Source organism: Alternaria atra (genome assembly GCF_907166805.1).
Source record: "Alternaria atra isolate CS162 genome assembly, contig: 21, whole genome shotgun sequence".
Lineage (NCBI taxonomy): Eukaryota > Fungi > Ascomycota > Dothideomycetes > Pleosporales > Pleosporaceae > Alternaria > Alternaria atra.
In genome coordinates, this window is record NW_025091319.1 from 5,173,629 (window position 1) to 5,194,636 (window position 21,008).

Sequence of the window (21,008 nt, forward strand, 5' to 3'; positions counted from 1 at the left end):
TGAGGGTAGCCGACTTGTTGTTGGAACTCATATCGACTTCGAAGTAGACGCTGCTTGCATGTCAGTCTCTCAATCATACGGCTCGCCACTACCACTTACTCTAGGTCATCTTGCGCGGGAGTGTATGAATGTTGAGGGAGACTAATCTTTGCTGCACTTGTCAAGGACAGTATCACCCCTTTATATAGAGCTCCGGTATGAACTTTGCTTCGAAGACATTGGACAAGGTACTTAAAACCGCCCCCCATCTCATCCTACACCAGCCGTCACACTACCCAACATACCGCCCGTACACTGTCGTTCCGAGACAAGCGGTAGGATTCTCATGCAATGAGAGAATTCTGCCTTACCAACAACATGCTCAGTGCAACGAGAGCCAATAGATCTAGGTGGCATGAAGCTCAGAGGATGGAGAAACACTTATTTCGGGACACAGTACCTACAAGCGAGCGCCAGATTCTCAAGACTTTCATGCGGCGCACCATCTTTGCCTTGCTAACACTATGCTCCGTGCCGTAAGAGCCAATATGTCTTGGTATCGTGACGCCCAAGACTTGGGAGAACAAGGTTTTCAAACATACTAGTAACAGCCTGGCCCCAGGGCGGCAGAGATTTCATGCACCGCTTCATGTCTGCCTTGTACCTGCTCTGCATCAATCGATAAGAGCCAACAGGTTCAGCGGCATGAAACTTGTGACATGGAAAAAATGGTATTCTTAGCCATGCTACCAACAGATCAGCGGCCGAGCGGCAAAGACTTCATGCACCACAGCATATTCGCCTTGTGTTAACTCTGCTTGGAACTATGAGAGCCAACAGATTCGCCCGCATAAGGTTGCTACATGGAGTCGAGACCCGGGACAACGACTCGTGATCATCCTAGCGGTAAGGTGTTCATGCCTGGAGTACTCTCACTGATTAAGCGTCGTCACAAATTGCCGCTGCTGCGGCCTGCGAATCCTGACGATGCTTCCAATATTCATGCAATAACCGCTGATGCTAGTTTTAGATACTCTCCGTGGGTATAAAAGGTGACTGTTCGTACAGCCTGCAAATCATCATCACCTCAAGAACATACGCTCACCATGGACGAACTCGACTTCCTGCAAACATTGACTCCAGAAGAACTCCGTGGTTTCACTGACGGTATTTGGGGATTCGAAGAGAGCCCTGGCTCGGTCTACACAGATGTACGCGAACCGATGATCTTACCTGCCCTATCACTACTAATTTCCAACAAGGCTACGAACTACTCCTTGGATGAAATCGCAGAGGATCTCTCGTCAGATAACACTGGTCCTGGGATTCTCGGAAACCCGTTACACGAACTGTTTATGCCACTGTCGAGGACAGGCATGTCGGCCAGAGTAGAATTCGACATGACGGCTCGACGCCCGGGTTCTGCGGATGGTACTCGGCCAGCAAACCAGAAGGATACGATTGTGTCTCCCCCATCTCGAGCTCAATCATGTCCCTCGCTGGCTATGTCGAGCATCCACTCTATTCAGTACAAGCCAGCGCCGTTGCTAGCAATTTCAAGCACCTCAGTGTGCTATGAGGAAGTTCCAAAACCTTCTACTTCTACGACATCCCTGGCAGAGCGTAAAGACACTGTCCCTAGTGTGTCAATAACATCGCTGGGCGTCGGACTCGACCCTGTGGGAGCCTCACCAGTGCCACCCATATCGACGGATAATGTAGTCGTCAAGCCCACGCCACTTCCCGTGGAGTTTGACGACTCTATGAGCCTGATCCATAGCGAGCCAGCCATGAAGAGCACGAGCTTTACGTCGAAACATACGGCTGGCTCGGGACCGATTGCCCGAGCTCCCCCGACAGTCCAAGACCACTCGAACGTTCTCTGCTCGACTTCACCTACGCAGCCTCATGTCAGTAGAAGCTCAAGGACTATCGACTTCGAAGAACTTAAGCAAATGGCCGCCGCAGCCAAGATCTCTAAGCCTTCTAACGAAGCATCCGTAGACAACACAACAGTTGTACAGGAAATATCTCCAAGGCTCTCAAAGAACATATCATCCACCAGCAGCGCGCTAAGTGCAAGTGATCCTGACTTATCTAAGGCGGTGATGTCTGAGTCGGGAAACGTACGCAGCCGTTTGTCAGGATCTTCAGGTGGTCGCCGCATAAAGAAGAACAAGTCCTTACTCAAAGATCATGGCCATAGTCAAGATGATGCAATCGTAGTCGATGACTCATCAGACAACGACCATGGGGAGACAGCCCAGCAAGACCCGGATGAACATCGAGATCTGATGGAGCTCGCCTATCTGGATGACGGACAAGCTCCTACAGAAAAGCACGAACAGTCGACACTCAACAGTAACCAGAGACGCTCGCCAAAACGCGCGCGATCATCACCCTCGCGCCCAGGCTTCATTCAGTGGAAGGGCCCCGTCGACAGCAGGCTAGAAATTGTCGACAATCTGTGGCTAAAAACGCAAGCTGAATGGATTTCCCTACATCATGACACGAAAAAGTACACAGGAGCTCTTATGACCAGCTTTGACAAGAAAATTTGCAGCGCTGCAAAGAAGTTCTCATCAGGCGGGTTATGCGCCTCTGATGTGCTCACATTGGAAAAGTCTTGGGGTCTTACTTACAGCGTAGCTTCGACGCAACTTGAGGAAAAACAACACAAAAGGCAAATCAAGCAGTTTAAGATAACATTACACAGGCTCGGGTTGGCATCAAGAGGACTGCAGGAAGAAGATTTTGCCATGGAGGGAGATGATGAAGATGACATGGAATGGACCCCAGGCACCAAACCCAAACGAAGGCGCGTCGAATAGGTGTTTGGTTATTTGCTTTCTATTTCTTTATACTGTACTAAGCCATAAGTCTGTTCGCGCTAAACGCACGGGCCCAACAACAACATGAGATCACAAGATAGGTATCTTCTGCAACACCACACAACTCCATCAATATGAGGTCATTTAGCGCTGAAATTTCAGGCAATCGAATGCTAGGTGGTGAATTATCAGAATGCCAACGCGATTTTATCTTAGCACAGGCAGAGGCTGGTACAGCAACCAAGGAAATCGCCAACGTGCTCCGCTGTACAAAACCCGCTGTACAGAAAACGATAGCTCGATGGGAGGCCACCTCTAGCACCACCACGCGCGATCGTACAGGCCGTCCACCTATTTTAACTAGTAGAGATCGTCGTCGGCTGCTTCGAATCGCCAAAAAAGCTCCTGGTATAGAGTACTATAAGCTCCTTAAGGAGGCCTACCCTGACGTTTCACAGCGTACAGTGCAACGCGCCCTTGAAGAGGAGGGCTACCGCAAGTTTCGAGCGAAGCGCAGACCAAAAATCAATAGATCTACTGCCAAACAACGTCTTAAGTTTGCTTAGGATTGGCGTAGCTTCAACTGGCGCAGGGAGACTCTTAAATTTAGTGACGAGTGTAGCCTCGCCTGAGGCTCTAGCTACAACACGCAATGGGTATGGCGTTTACGAGCGGATAAATGGTCACACAAGATGGTAGAGAAGGTCTCTACTGCTAGGCAGCCTGCGCGTATGATCTGGGGCGCAATATGGATGACACCAGGAGGTAGAGTTGGCCGTAGCCCTCTAGTAATTATGACCCGCGATACATTATTAAGGCGCAACGGATATACGGCCTCTAGCTACGTTAAAGCCCTCGATGAGGGTCTCACCGATTAGTACAGACCTGGCGAGTGGTTTATGCAGGACAACGCACCTATTCACACTGCTGCGCTCTCAAGAGGCTGGCTTGAGGAGCATGGTGTTGCAACGATTGATTGGCCACCCTATTCTCCTGACCTCAACCCTATTGAACACTTATGGTGGGCACTCAAAAGGAAGGTCCATGAGCTCCATCCTGAGTTTGATACGATAGGAGACTCGCCAGAGGAGTGGGTGAGGTTTGAAGCTGGTTTGAAGGAGGCTATACCTACCACTCTGATTAAAAAGCTTATCACGTCAATGCCGCACCGCCTCCGCGCTGTTGAACAAGCAAATGGGTATCAAACAAAATATTAGGATTAATTCGATTAATTTGCTGCCCTCAATTAAATATTTGAACGTGGTTCTATAGAGTTGCATAGCTTTGAAGTTTGCGATAATAGTGGTGTTGGTGGCCCGAGCGCATGGCGCTAACAGACTTCTGGCACCCAATTGTACAATTTCATAAGATAAAACAACTTGAATCAACTTGGCACCCCAGTTACTCAAAACTGCTTCGATGTTCTGCGATGTCTCGAATGAACCCGAGACGCCACGAACACGCATCATCCTTCTCGATTGGAGGCAGCTGATTGTCCTGTGGTATCTTCTCTGCGGCCTTCTGTTCCTCGTCATGGTCCGAAGGCGGAGATGAACCCCTGGGGATCGGCTGGACCTGTCACCATGTAAGCTAGGGCGGTGAGAGTGATGGATTTTCAGATCATTGATGCTGTTTGCACAGGTTTTCCGCATATGTCTAAGTCGAGCGGATCTTTCTCTTCCTCGCACCCTTTCTCGTCTTCCGGATGAAAGAGCTGCGCGATTTTGTCAATGATCTCTTCTCCCTAATATATTTCCATCTCAGTTTGCTTGGATCTCTGCCTTCATATAGACACTATATGGGGACAATTAGCGGCCTGCGATTGATCGTGGAGGTGTTGCAGTACCTTGTATTGCAAACATATTTTCTGACCAGCCTTCTCTTTATGCACTGTCTCAGGATCTAAAGCATCCGCCGAGTCAACAGCAGGTACGCCCTCATCTTTCTGAAGAAGTGGACACCACGTGCTGTTCCAATCCCTGCCGAAGAATGATATAACGAAGTCTTTCTTAACGAAAAAGGAGTTCACAGGTCCGATGTCTCCCAGAGAGCTCTGCATGGTTGGCAGGAACAAGAGAGCCTTGTCTGCAGCGTGTGAAAACTCATGTGGTCGACCACATCTCCGGTTGCGAGCCTCCGTGCACGACTGAGATCGGAGAATCTGACTCTCGGAAGAAGGCACCGGTAACTTTTTCGCCGACTTTATCATCTCCGATATTTGACCTGTATAGCGCTCCAACTCGCCATCATCAAAGCAATATTGATCTGACGGACGAGCATCAAGCAGCATTCTCCTTGCATGTATCATGCTTGGGTTGGTTGATAGAATCTCGCTGATTCTACTAGTACTGAAGCCAAGTCTGGCGGCGAGCGCCGCAAAATCGTGCCAGAGCCATGCATTCGGTTCATTGGCATATCGTCGAGGCTCCGTAACTTCCTTCTTTACAGTGATCCTTGTCATCTCAGGGAAGTTTCTCATTGCGAATAGCCAGAGTTGCAGATAGGAGCAGTTGAAGGCTTCACTAGCTTCCAGCGGTCTATGCCGGCTGAACTTTCCATCAGCCTCTTCCACGTAGAGCTCCAGGGGGCATTTGAAAGCGGCAGCAAAGGAGTTCTTGACTGAACATTTCGGGCGTGGATCCAAAATGCCTTTCAAGACCATTGCACAAGGTTCTACGTAGGTGAGGTTGTTGAAGAATGTCTGCACGGTCGGTATCAGCGATGGTATGCTTAACAAACACGTCAACAGCTGAGACCTCGTCCGTTGGTGTCCAATGTAAGGGAATAACAGTCCGCTTTCCATGCCCGCTGTTATCTCATTCCGGTCCACAGTAGATGCCTTCGGCGCTCTGAGCTCAAGAAACTCGATGGTGGCATCGTCTATGACCCAGACATCTTTGCCGAGGCAACGAAGGACTGGATCCCATGTCTCGTTTATGTGTTTGAAGTAGTGAGCAAGTTCCTTCCCGAATTAGCAGATGTCTCGCGGGCTGAAGAGCTGGACTTACTTCGTCGCATTTGACCCCATTGAGTCTCCGGAAAACGCCCAACTTGATGGGGAACCAGAAACCTGGAACAAGTAAGGAGCGGTCTACCTCCTTCATTAGGACTTCCTTATTGAGTAGTTGCTTCACGTCTTTCGTTATACTGTTACTGATACCTCTCCACCACCATTGCTCTTCGTCCGGTCGTCGATGTAATTGACACATACGAAGCATTCTAAAAGCTTCGCCGGAAGGTATGTCTTTGGGGCTCAGATAATGCTCTATTTCGTGGAAATCAGCCCTGGTGTAAGAAATGATTTGGATATGGAATGTGCCAAAACTTGACTTAATACCTTCAGCATACAACCGAACGTTCCACCATCTTTTCTCCACTGGAAGTAGATGTCGCCCAGCAAGCACTAAATCCCGACCCTGCAGAACGCGCAGGGATTCTTTCTCGAAATATTTAAGTTCCAGGAAGTGTCCGTTACTTGAGTGTTTCAAGAGTGCATCCGGCTTGAGATTCGCTTCGCTCAACGCCGCCTGCAATTGCTCATCGCATACAAGGACACAGATGATGTTTCTATCGCCGTTTTGTTTGAGATCTTCAGCGGCGACATCGTGTTTGGACCAAGTTGTACTATCTTCGTTCAGCCCTTCATTCTGAGGAGAGCTCAATCCTTTGGTACAGAGGCAATCGGAAGGGACTCTGACGGTCCCTCGAAAAGAAAATCTTTTGTCGATCATGATGAAGTGAATTTGGGGATCAAGCACGAGTGTACCGTAGGAACGGTCGAGTAAGCGAGGTGCTGAGGCCCAAAAACTTCTTAAGAGTAAATCTGGGAGCACGCACGGGATGCCTGCTTGAACGGAGATCGGAGGACAGGATTTGGGGTCATGTACGGGGTGACGCATTTCCTGGATCTGGGAGCACGCACGGGAGGCTTGCTTAGGCGGGTGGAAGCTGGAGGAGGGCGATGCATTCCTTGGATCTGAGATCACGCACGGGATGCCTGCTTAGGCGGGGATTAGAAGACAGGATTTGGGGTCACGCACGGGAGGAACACTTAGGCGGGCAGGAGCTGGAGGAGGGCGATGCATTTCCTGGAACTGGGATCACGCACGGGAGGCTTGCTCAAGCGGGAGGTCGGACGACGACAGGATCTGGGCGCACGCACGGGAGGCCTGCTTAGGCGGGGATTAGAAGACTGGATTTGGGTTCACGTACGGGAGGAACACTTAGGCGGGCAGGAGCTAGGAGAAGGGCGATGCATTTCCTGGAACTGGGATCACGCACGGGAGGCTTGCTCAAGCGGGAGGTCGGACGACGACAGGATCTGGGCGCACGCACGGGAGGCCTGCTTAGGAGGGGATTAGAAGACAGTATTTGGGAGCACGCACGGTAGAAGCGCTTAGGCGGTAGAAGCTGGAGAAGGGCGATGCACCTTCCTGGATCTGGGCGCACGCACGGGAGGAACACTTAGGCGGGTGGAAGCTATGCACATACTGGAGGCTCAGACAAAGGGCGGAGATAAATCTAGGGGTCATGTACGGTGGAAACGCTGATAGCCTTGCCGCCAAGCTGGCCAATCGGGGGTACCATGTTCGTGCGCGTAGTGCGCATCAGAAGCCTCATACAGGTCACCCAAAAAGTGAAGCTGTAGAGCCACACACAATCGCTGTCGCGACTAGAAATCATGGTGGAGTACCCTATAGGCCTATGCGACAAATGTTTGCTATACATATCTTGCTGGAAGAGTGATCTTCCGGCCGCGGGTGTTGTGTTTGGGTGGAGGAGCTGGGGGCTCCTCATGTGCTGCACCGCCACTTTGCACACCTACAGTACTAAGTTACGTTTCTGCTTCTTTCTTGGTGCTGCAGCTTGTGAGGCTGTTCGCTTGCCTTTTTGGGACAATTGTAGAGCTTTTCCGGGCCATACTCGCTCGCTTAACGAGAAGGTACCGACAGGGGTAGCGACGTTGCATGAACCATTTTAGTATTGCCGCCACAGGGCTGAGTTTGGCTTACGAGCGTGGCAGTAAGGCTGGAGGGGTCTATATTACAATATTATAACTACTTGAAATAATGCAAGCTGATAAGTAGAGCTGGAGGAGGGATGCTCTGCCGTGCTATGGGACAAGGCCCTTCTCAAATTAGGCGCGGAGGCGACGGCAACATCGGTAATTTTCCAGTAGCGACTGTTAAGAGGGTAAGGAAGATCTGTGGCATTTCACTCACGTACTGTCATATAGGTACAGAGATGTAGAAAGGGTTTCTTCTGCTTATCAGTAACGTGCCCACCGCTGAATGGCGCACACCACTGAAATGGCGCACACCACTGAAATGGCGCACAGTGCCAAGACCACACCACTTTCTACCATCTCCACAATGCCACAACAACCTAATCTTGAATCACGTCCCCGGACAGATAGAATTATCCTTGCTATCCAGGCTATGAAATCCGACGCGTCATTAAGCCTGCGACGTGCTGCTGCTGTGTACAACGTGCCTGAAACCACCCTTCGAAGGCAACGTGCCAAACCAGCTTCTGATCACAATACTCACCACAATGCATCAAAGCTGCAGAGGCATGAAGAGGAGGCGATTATACAGTCTATCAGGAAGCTTGACGCGCGAGGATTTGCCCCTACGCTCAGCTACGTACGAGAGATGGCCAATCAACTACTAGCTGTACGTGGTGGTGGCCAGGTTGGAGAGAACTGGGCCTACAGGCTTGTACGCCGGAGACCTGAGATCAAATCTCAGGTGACAATACAGCGGGATCACCAGAGAGTCCTGTGCAGCAACCCAGCTATTATTGGGCCCTGGTTCAATCTTGTACGCAACGTTAAGGCCAAGTATGGGATCTTGGACGAAGACGTCTATAATTTTGATGAGACTGGCTTCCAGATGGGCGTCAGAGGGTCTGTTAAAGTAGTAACAGCCTCTGAGAGACGCCTCAAGCCACTTGGAGTTCAACCTAGCGATTGTGAGTAGGTGACGTTAATCGCTGGCATCAACGCGATGGGGTGGTCAATTCCACCATTCCTTATCCTCAAAGCAAAGCACCACGACTAGGCCTGGTATCACAACAACCCAAAAGATTGGAGGATAGGTGTTAGTAACAACGGTTGGACAACGAACGAGCTTGGTCTAGCCTGGTTACAGCACTTTATCTAGCATACAGAAGCTCGAACAGTGGGTAGTCACCGCCTGCTTATCCATGATGGCCACGAGAGCCACAAGTCACTCGCCTTCCAGGATCTGTGTGAGCAAAGCAATATTATCACTCTCTGCATGCCTCCACACTTATCGCACATCCTACAGCCACTTGATGTGGGTTGTTTTGCCCCGCTGAAGCAGGCGTACAAGAAGGAACTTAGGGGCTTGGCAGACAGCTACATCCACCACATCGACAAGAAAGCCTTCCTGGCTGCCTTCAAGCCAATATTTAACAAGGCGTTCTCAAAGAACAATATCTTATTAAGCTTTCGAGCAACTGGCTTAGTCCCACATAACCCAGATGTGGTGTTATCTAGGCTTGAAGTACAGCCTCGTACGCCAACACCACCTGCACCAGGGCCTACCCCTTGGCAACCCAAAACACCAAGCAACGCCTGGGAGATAGAGGCTCAAACGACGCTGATTGTCAAGAGGATAACAGATCACAAGGAATCTTTCCCCTTTGATTCTATCATTGAGGGTGCTAGGTCAAAAAGGGGATCAACTTTGGGGGCACTTACACACGTTGCTTGAGGCTAGAAAGCCAACCTTGGGAGGAAAAAACCAGGCAGCATCTGAACGTAAAAAGGGCAAAAAAAAGGAATCCGGGAAGGGAGGGACCCTATCGCAGGCAGAGGAAAGAGGATATAGTTGAGAAAAGGGGATGTTGAGATCCAGTTAGAGGTGGAGAGGCGTCAGGAGAGGGTCCCCAGGTGGTAGTGCAGGAGGTATTGGGACGCTGCAAGAACTGGGGGGAGGCAGGACATAAAAACCCACATGCAAGAAAGATGTAGTAGAAGTAGAGGTTTAAATTTCAGCTATTGCACGCCTTTATTGCATGTTGTGGGGGGAGGTTATTAATGTGCAAAGATAGTTTTATGTAGAGGTGCGCCATTTCAGTGGTGTGCGCCATTCAGCGGTGGGCACGTTACGGGAAAAGCCATGAGCTGTGTTTGCCGCTCGGTGTGCTCTCATCATGGATTCTGCGGTATGTAGAGCGGATTTGATGTATCGTACAAATATGCGAATGTACCCACTTTATGGATCTGTGGTCTGTGCTGTGCTGTGCTTCCGAGTCCACGTGTTTGCGCCACCCTATGCGATAGCCGGAGAACTCCGCCTGCAAGGACAACTGCCGCCATTTCCTTATCTCCGCTTAACACCTATGGCACCGCCGACTTCAAGTTTGTCGTGGTGCGTGCCGTGCGGGACATGGCCACAGATCACTCCGTCAGGATAGAGCCTGATACTGTAGGAAGGAACGTGTAGGCTGTGCGGGATGTGTGTGCGCAAGGCAGATCCAGCAAGCCGGGATAAAAAGCCTGATGGGCGTCTCGGATAGAGAGCCGGGCGTCTCGAGATATCCCGCACAGAGTATGGCGGGTGTTCCGAGGTGGGCGCGCGTGAATCGCAATGCCAAAACAGGGATACAGCCACCAGTAGCAGCGCACCGTATCTCACAAAGGATTTAGACTGGAGTGGGCGTCTAGAAGAGCCATTGACAACGAAGCACCCGGCAAGGGATGCAGAGCTGATGAGCGTCTTGGTTACGCGGTATATCAAAAGCAGGGTAGCGTCAATGCAGAATACTGTAAAGTGGTATAGCGCAGGAAATGGGGGAACAGGGATCGCTTTTGGGTCACCACGGACTCAATCCAGCCCCGAGGTCGTCCGCACCTTGGTCTCGTGTGATACCTGGGTAACTGTAGAAAGCACGATGTCTATTGAGACGATGTAGTCGTTTATCTAGATAACAGAGTAGGTATATTTTCAGATCGCTTCAGCTGTTGTGAAACGGGAAAAAGCGACCATAGCATCCATCATTTTTCCTTCGGGTTTCAACCCCCTTTGAAGTTTGCAATCTTCCTCACCCTTTGCCTTGATTATCCTCCAATAGGGTATTTAATAATGCCGCTGAGGTTCGCCGCGTTCGCTTCTAACTGAGCCGCCCGACCTTCAAGCTTTGTAAGAGCTGGGAGGTTTTTTTTCTCTCGCGGCGCATGATCCCCCGATAGATCTGAAGTTTGGGATGATGTTTCCCGAATATGTTTGTCTTCTATAGTCGCGGCTGCATTTCGTTGTTGTGTGATTTGAGTTGAGGGGTTCGCAAACAGGTTGCGAGTGCGTTGCAGCCCCGCACCACCCGCCCTTTTGGGGACCACGTTAAAACAAAATCTTGCGGAGGATGGCGGGGAGACATGCCGGGTCAGATTTTCCATAATGTTTAGGTGAAGTCCCAAAAACGCTGCTAAAAGGCTAGATACAGATTTACTGTCGAAGGTGCATTTGCTCATTGCCCAGGGGAAAAGACAGCCTTTATATCCAACCTTAGCGCCGACACTTCACGAAGCATCTATTATTAGACCTATCTACGCCATACGTCGATATTTGGGAGTTCAGTCCCAGTCTCCTTGATAGTGCCCTAGATATAGACCCCCCCGGGACTAAACTCGCTAGGTTGAAAGACGCTACATCTAAAATCGATCTCATGTGAATTTTGATCTAATAGTTTCCCTTGCGGCAACTCAAACTTTGGAGTGCCAAAAACCAGGGTTTTAACCCTCTGGGACGGTAGAGTCTCTTAGTCTTACCTAAAACTAGCATATTACCGGGCTTCAGCGTCCCACCCCTTGTCTATGATCCAAGGCATATTAAGCCTGTCTGACAGTGGTATGATTCTAGGGCCTTGAGGGACCATCTGTCACTTTTTCGGGATAATAGCAGAAGACGGTAAAAACCTTTCTCTTGATCCATGTCGTTCAGAGCGAACAGATTTTTTTTTCAATCATACGCATTATCTAAAACGTGTATCAGCCTTGTTGTTCAGGGGTAGGGCAAAAGAATATACCTTTGAGTTTGGGAGGACCCAGACTACGGTTACCCGCCTGAGGAAAAATCTTTTTTGAACATGTGCACGAAGTAAATATTGAGCTGTGTACAAATGAGTTGTATCCCGATACCATCCGACATGAGAAAAATCTTGTCGTTTTGGTGAAAGAATCTGCTTCCAACCCCCCGAAAGGGCCGTCAATCAGAGCAGACATGTCTGCGTTAGCATTTTGCAGTCTGCGAGTAAACCTGGGGGGGGGCCTTGAACAAGTAGAATGGGATTGTTGATGCCTGACCTTCGTCTTGTTGAGGGACCCGCCCCCAAAAAATGGATGAGATTCCCAGAATCCGAGGCCGAGGCTGCGGAGCCGGGGTATAGAGAGGTAACAACTTTTCCAGGAAATTACGCTCCAAGGTCGTTTTGTCTTGACTTCGATCTGTAAGATTTTTTTAACAGCTGCTCGAGATGTTGGGCGAAACCCGACATTGCGATTTTAAAAAATGAAAAAGCCAAGAGTTTTTTGAAAAGAGATATATCGAGGCTGCGATAGTGATGCACACGATCACATAAGTATTCAGGACCTGAATATGAAGCAAAAGCGGGCCCATGATCCCGACAGCAAGAATCGAATGTGTTTTGACGAAAAGCTCGTATCCTGCTTGGGAAAAAACACAATTGAAGGGCGGGGGATAGTGCTCAAAACAATGAGGAGCTATGTGATGCGTTACATAGATCATTGCAAGAACAAGGATACCTAGGTGACGTACTGAAAGGTCAATGGGATTTACAGCCGATCGAAAATCGCGAAATCTCGAATATACCATGAATCAACCCTTCGATGACAGTGATAGTCCCCCCCCATGGGATGCATCAATTGCTGCTTGGTGTAGGAGAGCCGAAAGACCTTGTCCAGTAGAATATTAGACCTGCCACCAAGGTACAGTATTGCAGAGTTAGCGACGCTAAGCCGCTAAACGCAGCGATAGCTCAGCTCGAGTTGGGATGAAAACAGGGGATCCTACGACGTTCGCGACGAAAAGGGCCGGGATGACGAATCCCGCAAAATCGTAACGTCGGAGCTACCGTTGTTTACGAGTGACTACACTATACACCGCCCATTTCGTGAAAGGGGAAAGACGCGCTCGCGAGTTGGTGGTGAGATATTGCGATAGCCTCCAGCCCAGTAGAACCCCCATCGCCGAGCCGTACGCGATCACGTATACGATAACTTGAATAGTTCCCTTTTCGTTCATTCAATGGAGCAATCCTACCTCGAAGCAGATAGTTTTATGCCCCGTATGAACACGAAGAACAAGGTCGCGGATTCCGGGTAGGGGAACTTTCCCGACCCAGGAAGGGGCGTGTAGAAACCCGCCCGGTTGTAGGCGCCCCTTTATGTCTCCTACTCCACCCCTTCCCCACAACAGCCTTTTGGGGATAAGCCACACCCCAGCCGCCAGCACTCAGCACGTCGGTTTTTTTTTGGTGATGATAATTTTGGGCCCGCTAGCGTGTTTCAATCTGCCGCCTGCGTCTCCCTGAAAAGGGAAACCCGGGAAACCTTTTCCCTTTGTAACTGTGCCACGTTCAGTGATAGAGACCTCAACACCTTTCTACCCGGTGGTCAACACGGTAATCAGCATCCAGAGACCTCCGCATATCACGCACTTGCAATCACTAACATCCCTATTCCACACCTCGTCTTTTTACGAATCAAAATGCCACGCGCACCACCCCAGAATCTCTCCCCGATCATTCAACATTTCCTGTCAGGCATTTTTAAAAAAGGGCAGAACTCCACCACATCGATGATGGGATTCGCATATCAATTATCGGGGGAGAAGCCTGGGATCACACCTCTTGTTTTTACCCCCGAAGAAAGGGGAAAAACGGGCCACCGTTTGTCGAGGACTATGTACGTCTACTATCAGTGGTCGAACAGCTATACGGGATTGCAAACAGGTTAAGAGGGCATCCGTTAAATAAAAGGCCAGCTCACTATCAGAGTGTTGTTGATGGTCTTCGCGCGGCCATGGGGCAGATCGTCTGCACAACGTCGTCCACTTCACCCACCCTGTATACACAAAACGCCACCGACAGTACGGGCAGGGATATAGAAGGGGCGGCAGGGTCGACGGGTACCCAGGAAACGATTTGGGCCAGCATCAGCTAGGGGAAGTGTGGCCCTCCTCACGACCCCCCTCGCCCCAAAAATGTCGTACATCCACATCCAGTCCATTGCCAAGAAACATCATATTTCCGTCAAAGATGAACATAGGAGTAGAATAGTAGTGCTTTGTGCGGGAAAGTAGAGTTTAGGTTACATCGACGAAGGTTCCATAGATATTTCCAGCAATCACTTGTATACCCTTTGTACAGCCAATTTTTCTTACGAAAGATTAAAGCGCAAATTCTGCGTGCAGAGGATGAGGATACGGTAGTTAGCCGTATCTTAAGTAAAATTTTACTACGATAACACCATTTTGGGACAACTCGCAAGGGTAAAACAGTAACTTAAATTTTGATAGAAAAAACAGTCACTGTACGTCATGAATACAAGGCTAGAGATGTTTAATTTTGGTCTAGCTTTTTGATGTTGATGGGGAGCGGCGAAAAAGACCCCGCTCCCGGGCGAGTCTATATGTCTTGGCTAGTTTTCTGGGTAGCCGTCAGTCGTGGTCGCGTTGGTGAAGCCTGATATCCTTTTCCCTAGCTATTGGGGGATTTTTTCCCTTCTAGAGCTTGACTGGTAGCTTGCTGAATAGTAACAGTCGACTGATACGATAGTTTAGATGGCGCAGCCTCAGTCAGAGCGGAAGTCCACTTATTTATACCCTTTTCAGTCCCAATAGCTAACGTCTGACAAGTCTCGAAAGTCCCGAAAAGGATTTCAGGATCTGTATTGACGATGCGTTTCCCCAGGACTGTTGTTACGTAGTACTCTTTACCCTCGGCAATTGATGCCGCTTGGCGCAACGATTCACTTATCTGAGATACCGCTTCCTCACGACTTGAGCTGATATCCCAGCTATACCCCATCAAGACATCTTGTTCGGAAGTTTCGTCCACGACGAAGATCTCATAACCATTGCCGGTTCTCTCTCCCCAGGCGGATAGTGGTGGAACCTCCGACACTTCTTCGTCGCTATCTTCCAAGACTGACATGGTCGTAGACTCTATTGCAAGAGGCTCTGGTATCTCGACTATACGCGGAGTTCTCTTCCCAGAATCCTGTGCGGCCTTGAGTTTTGGGTCTGAGCTGAGCGCACTTGAGCGAAGGTCTTTGTTCTCAGCCCCTCCGCTTTCCATTTGTGCATTACTTCCTTGTATCTTGTTTGATGCGGCCCAAACATGGTCAAGTCGCTGACGTTCCGACGAGCATCGTTGCAACTGGCCTTTCAGATCTCCATTCCGTTTTCCAGATGTTCTCCGTGCATCGCGCTGAGCAAAATATCCTGATACTCACGTTCCTTTTGGCGTAACGTGATTGAAGTTCAGCATACGGGACATCTGGGTCGGGTGGGCTTACTGGGGGATCGGGGTCCAGGGGGATTTTGATCGAATACTGAGCATTCGTGGTTGGTCCAAAGTCAGTTTGCTAGTAGCACGTCAGCGAGAACCTTTGTCGTAGTCAGGATTTGTATACCTGAAGGTCTAAAGAGACGAAATGCGGGAAAAAACAGATCACGACGCACTAGTCTCAAGTTTGCGTTCTCGCAAGGTGGACCGCTATAGAGCTGTGGAAAGAACATAATATGTTTCTCCTCAGCAAAGTCGCGCTCGAAAGGACGACCACTTCTACGATCGAGACTAAGATGGGTGCGTCCTAGGGCCGATTCGGGTATATCGAAACTCTCGTCTGGTCCAACCGCTGTTATGACTCGCTAGACGTGGTCGTCGGAGAAGTCAGAACACATTGGCTTTGCTTTCCGAAGGTAATCTATAGCAAGCTGTGCATGGTAGTGTTCCTGCTTTTTCGTGATAGCTTGCGCGTGCGATATCCGAAAGCCTCGGGACAAGGCAAACCTCGCCAGATGTTGCCAGACCACCGGATTGGGTCCCTTTACGAGAGGCTTTGGCTCTCCGGTTTCCTTTCTGGGTGTGGATGCTGTTAAGCCATCGAAGTGGCGGCTACAGAATGCCCACAGTTCTGTATACGCAACCATCATGGCCTCTTGCTGGCTGAGCGCAACCTGGATTTCAACGTCCTCAGTCTCATTTACTTGGACCATGTTCTTGCTCGGAGTGAAGAAGAGCCCGGTGAAACTTGAGCGTATAGTACGTTTCATCTGTTCACCCAGCAGTTGTCTGAGCGCCTCGCAAAGAGGCTCCAAGTATTTATGCGTTTCGAAAAAGGTCCGTAACGAACGGATGACGCCAGGAAAAGCACATATGTTCTCGAGTAGAATCTTTCGTATGTCGCGGTCCTGTTGAGAGGAGAATATCTCCCCACGTTCCATGAGATCGACTACTAAGCTCTTGTCGATGTCCGAATATGTAGGAGCTAGAAGTTCAAGGTTCTGCACAGTATCGGCATCAACAGCAGAGAAAGGCAACGTTGTATTACCGCAGCGCAGAATCTTCTTCCAAGATCTTCCTATATGATCCAAATACAGCGTCATTTCCTATCCTTGTCAGGGGGTTTCTTATCATGCCTGGAAGTATACATACTTCATCGCACTTAAGCCCTAGGAGTCTGTGGAGCACTTAGTTGAAAACTAACCACACCCCCGGGCAAAATCGATTAAAGCATCAAAGCCGGCAGTAAGTGAAGAGCGTTTAAGAAGTTGCCGCAAGTCTTTAGGTTTAGATTTCTCTAGGTGAGACCACCATCGTTTTTCAGCGTCTTAATCATTCTCCCGATAATAGAGCCTTATCTTGCGAAATATTTCGCCATCTAAAGGCTTCTTCTCGCTAGAGTATGACTCTATAATACGGACTAGCACTAGCTTAGGGGTATCTGCTCTAGGGTTAATAGAAGCAGAGAATAGCTAGCGCTTGACTAACTATAGGAGAACAGCCTCACAATCTACTATTTGTCGTTCTCGTCCAGAAAATGTCTTGCTGCTTTAATGCGGTGTATACTAGAAAGACACTGTACGTCTTTAATCTGCAAGGCAGGCGCATCTTGTGGCTATTGGAGATAACGCATCTCGTCTAAAGACATGCCGTAAGTGGACAATGCCGCGATTAGGTTACTATCTTTGACGATCGCATTAATTACATTCTCCTCTTGCAGCCTTTCGTAACTAACTTGTTCATATTTCTTCTCTAGGCGTAGGACGTTCTCGTGAGAGGTCTTTCGATGCTTTTCCTGCACGATCTTGTGTTCATACTTCAAAGCGTGCAGCGGTAAGCGGGCAATTCCTCGGTAACATAATAATTTTTTTGCAGCAAAGTCTTCATCTAGCAATTCTATTATGACGCATAGTCTTATTTTCTTAGACTAAACTGAAGTTAAGAAGACTCTGCATCTGCACAAGCATCAGAAAGCCGCGTCGCGAGCTCGTAGTGAGCACGACAGTCACCTGCGTCGGTTTGCGCGCCCGCAGGAAACACGACCCCGATCTCCAAAAACGGTTAGTCAGTAACAGCCCGCCTAACAGCATAAAATCTTTACCAGACTAGACATTCGCTGGTTATCGCAAAACATGACTTCTTTCCCCTAGATTACCTTTGAGACTTCCCCTAGCGGGAATGTCGTAACATACTACGAGCCTCAACTTAGACCGTTACTTCCTGAATCGCAAGCTCTTGCTGTTAAGAACAGTTACCGCCTGTCTTTCGTGACCTTTGTAGGACGGAGGTCTAAAGCGATCCTTCTGGATAGACTTCTAGGAGGCGACCTTGCAGTGCCTGTACACAAGGAAGTGTATCTTTGGTCACTACCCCGGCAAAGCGGAGCCACGCCGCTTGTCGTAATAGATTGCGGCATGCAGAATTCTTAGTCGCAACCCCCCAATCCCACTGCGGCTAGAAGCGCGACGCCTACGACGTCTTGGTCTCTACTAGAGATTTGAAATGTGAATGCGACGCTATGTGCGCGAGTCTTTTCTCCTTTTTCTAGTTTGATATGTTGTTTTGTTAGTGATCTAGGGGGCCCAAGAGCTGTCGCAAACTGGCTAGCTGATCTCGTGGACGCAGTGGCGGCACGAGATTTACCGAGCGTGCCCCGCATCTTGTTAGTCGTAGAGACAACCTCAGATACATTCGACGAGAGAATCGCGGCCAACAAAGCAACTGTCCACCTCCAGCAAGCTTTGCAAACAAACAATTGCAGCCCTGAGAATCAGCTCGATCATCCCAAGATTGGTGAGATCGAGGTTCTTGGATTGCAGTCATGTAAATCGACTGCAGCGCGCGCGCGGGCTTTGAAGAGACGCTTATTAGCGATGTCTGAAGCCGCCATGAGAGAACGCGCTAGCGATTTTACGCAATTTAACTACGCCCATTTCCAGGCTCTCACCAAGCAAGCACTAAATCAAATTAGCAACAACATCACTAAGCCTTTACGATTCGCTAGTGCTTCGCGACCACGAGGCTTCACAACAGATCTTCTAGAAACCTGTCTCTCAGACTTCCTTCTGCAAATGCCTTCACAGGCCTGGCTATGGCATTTTGCCGCACCTCTTTTAGCTTCAGCTCTGCTACTCGCTAGCTACCCACCAGGTTCCCATAGTAAGATTCGCGCCTGCTTAGCCTGACATCAGTTGACTAGTATAGACTTCGCGCCTGATTACCTTTTCGATGCACTATACTCTGCTCCGTGCAAAGCGGCCATCGCTGCTTATACGATGCTTGAGGAGATCCAGCACAAGTTTTTGTCAGCAGTGCTCCAAGAGTTCAAAGATATCTTCAAGACATACGTTGACAACACATTACCTGCAAGTGAGCTTCACCGCCAAACCCTGAGGGCAAATCATACCCACCTAGCAGATCTTAAGAGCCATCGGACGTGCTTTTCTTGCTTCCTGCGCATGCCCGAGAAGGTGCTTACATGTGGCCATGCCTTATGCGATCCATGTATTCGGATCTTTGGAGCTCGCTCCCGATCTGAAAGAAACACCTTTGAGTTCACAGAGTGCATTCTATGTGGAGTCAACTACAAGAGTTGTATATTTCGTTTTGTACCTCCAACAGCGGGTATACGCATGCTGAGTGTGGATGGAGGCGGCGTCAGAGGCGTGATCCCCCTTATCTTTCTTCAGCATCTCGACCGCGCACTTGCTCCGCTAGGCTGCGCGATTAGGGATCACTTCGATTTCGTATGCGGCACATCAGCTGGTAAGAATCTCGAGGTAAATAAGTGATTTAACTGACTATTGTAGGCGGTCTTGTTGTTATCGGAATGTTCTTGTTACAATGGGGCGCTACGGAGTCTATACAGCGGTTCGAGCAAGTCGCTGCAAAAACATTTGGCAGGCGAAAGGCCTTGATATCGAGGGCTCTTCAACTTGTTATTGCATATGTCGAGGATGGCCAGTACAGCCTTGCTGCTGTTCAGGAAGCGTTTAGGAAGACGTTCAACTCTCCTTTGTGTAAGGGTGCGATGGGTTGACCATAAGTGCAAGGTATAACAGTAATGAATTCGATAGAGAAGCTACACTACGCTTGCGCTGAGTCTATGTATCACGTAGTGCTAGGTTCGAGAAACTTCTAAGGGTCCGTGGAGCGCCGATGAAGCCCCGACAACGCTCCGAGGGTTGCAGCCTATCCCAACCAGCTATAACGAAGGCCACAGGCCAAGTACTACTAACCAAGGCTTCAGCCTCTTACACTTTGCAGATGTTCAACCCTTTGCGGAACGATACTAAGGTGGCGGTCACCACCACTGCAGTTCACGATTCGCTTCCATGGTTATTTACTAACTACAATGGGGGAAGACGCCATGATGATGTCGGTAAGTGTGCGCCCTCATCTCGACAGGCGCTTGCTCACTGTCAGTAGGGTATGATGTCGTCCGCGCCGAGAAAGCGCAAAACGATATCACTGTTAGTGATGCGTACGTCGAAACCACTTTTAGCTTTCTTTGCAAGGACTTCAGAAGACTGACAGACTTAGGGCATGTTGCACGTCGGCCGCGCCCTGGTTCTTTAAACCGCAAGCGGTGCGTAGCCTAGGCACCTACCAGGATGGGGGATTACAACACAATAACCCAGCCAGCATAGCTCAGTGGGAAAGTCATTTTCTTTGGCCGACTAAACGCGATCCTGATTTCGCTCTCTCGCTCGGTACTGGATTTGCGGCGAAATCTGCGAGCTTAGGTCTTACTATCCCACGTTTCTACAAGCGATTGTTCAACAGTTTCATGCGGAACTTGGATAGCGAAGATGCATGGAAACGCTACTACAATTCTTTAGATCCGAAGGTACGTCCTAGGTATCACCGGCTGAATGTAAAGTTCACTGGTCCAGAGCCTAGCTTGGACGATGCAAACCAGATACCCTGTCTCAAGGATGTAGCCCTACGAAAGATCGACGAGGACAACATCGCTATAACATCAGTGGTAGACTTAATGCTAGCTTCCATGTTCTACTTCGAGTTGGATGCTTTGCCTATCCTCGACGGAGGTAATTATCTTTGCTTGGGATACATTCGCTGTCGCCTTGACCTACCAGTCGAAGGTCTCCGCTACTTGTACAACCAGTTACTCGAGACCTCTTCTTGGTTCCTTATCCAAGGAAGTCCTATCCATTGTGTTCAATCCATACCCAAGGGACCCCCGCCATTCAAGAGACGAGTCAATTTTCGTGCTGAAAGTATAGACGAGGTGATTGCGTTTTCTCTAGGAGGTATCACCAGTACAGTGAGACCTCTAAGTGGTTTCCCGACTAGTCTAAGGAAATTAATCGAAGACCAACGTCTCGAGAAGCCGTTTGGTACCCTCGACCACGTAGTATCAGAAAAGCCACTACCTGCCATTCCTGCAAAACGTCCTAGCGCCATCCAGTCCCCTGAGCACGATTATGACCCGAAAAAAACCCGCGTTAGGACAGGATTCTTTTGATTAGCTATGTAGTATTAATAGATTGTTGGTCGCAGTGCTACAGTCATGGGCGTTGACGCGTGACAGAGTCACAGGCGTGCCTGTGTATACCAAGTTTCGACCGGGGTGCTGCCCTGCACAGATCATACTCAGCCATTGGCCGCCACATCACCTAA

General features: G+C 49.4%; 5 protein-coding genes across 5 annotated transcripts; 2 read left to right on the forward strand and 3 right to left on the reverse strand.

Annotated features, from left to right (window-relative positions):
- Positions 1–1,085: 1,085 nt before the first annotated feature.
- ALTATR162_LOCUS2175 (uncharacterized protein) lies at positions 1,086–2,810 on the forward strand (the record flags this gene model as incomplete). The annotated part of the gene is made up of 1 exon (XM_043309777.1): positions 1,086–2,810. The coding sequence occupies one exon, from the start codon at positions 1,086–1,088 to the stop codon at positions 2,808–2,810; it is 1,725 nt and encodes a 574-aa protein (XP_043165712.1).
- A 1,401-nt stretch (positions 2,811–4,211) lies between these two features.
- Positions 4,212–6,028, reverse strand: ALTATR162_LOCUS2176 (uncharacterized protein; the record flags this gene model as incomplete). Its single annotated transcript, XM_043309778.1, has 3 exons — positions 4,212–4,385; positions 4,657–5,772; positions 5,819–6,028. 3 exons carry the CDS (start codon positions 6,026–6,028, stop codon positions 4,212–4,214), a joined length of 1,500 nt encoding a protein of 499 aa, XP_043165713.1.
- Positions 6,029–14,555: 8,527 nt separating this feature from the next.
- On the reverse strand, positions 14,556–15,155 carry ALTATR162_LOCUS2177 (uncharacterized protein; the record flags this gene model as incomplete). Its single annotated transcript, XM_043309779.1, has 1 exon — positions 14,556–15,155. The coding sequence occupies one exon, from the start codon at positions 15,153–15,155 to the stop codon at positions 14,556–14,558; it is 600 nt and encodes a 199-aa protein (XP_043165714.1).
- Positions 15,156–15,730: 575 nt separating this feature from the next.
- Positions 15,731–16,468, reverse strand: ALTATR162_LOCUS2178 (uncharacterized protein; the record flags this gene model as incomplete). The annotated part of the gene is made up of 1 exon (XM_043309780.1): positions 15,731–16,468. One exon carries the CDS (start codon positions 16,466–16,468, stop codon positions 15,731–15,733), a length of 738 nt encoding a protein of 245 aa, XP_043165715.1.
- Positions 16,469–18,253: 1,785 nt separating this feature from the next.
- On the forward strand, positions 18,254–20,853 carry ALTATR162_LOCUS2179 (uncharacterized protein; the record flags this gene model as incomplete). Its single annotated transcript, XM_043309781.1, has 7 exons — positions 18,254–18,524; positions 18,570–18,734; positions 18,987–19,130; positions 19,175–19,384; positions 19,615–19,746; positions 19,794–19,848; positions 19,908–20,853. The coding sequence occupies 7 exons, from the start codon at positions 18,254–18,256 to the stop codon at positions 20,851–20,853; spliced, it is 1,923 nt and encodes a 640-aa protein (XP_043165716.1).
- Between the last annotated feature and the right edge of the window lie 155 nt (positions 20,854–21,008).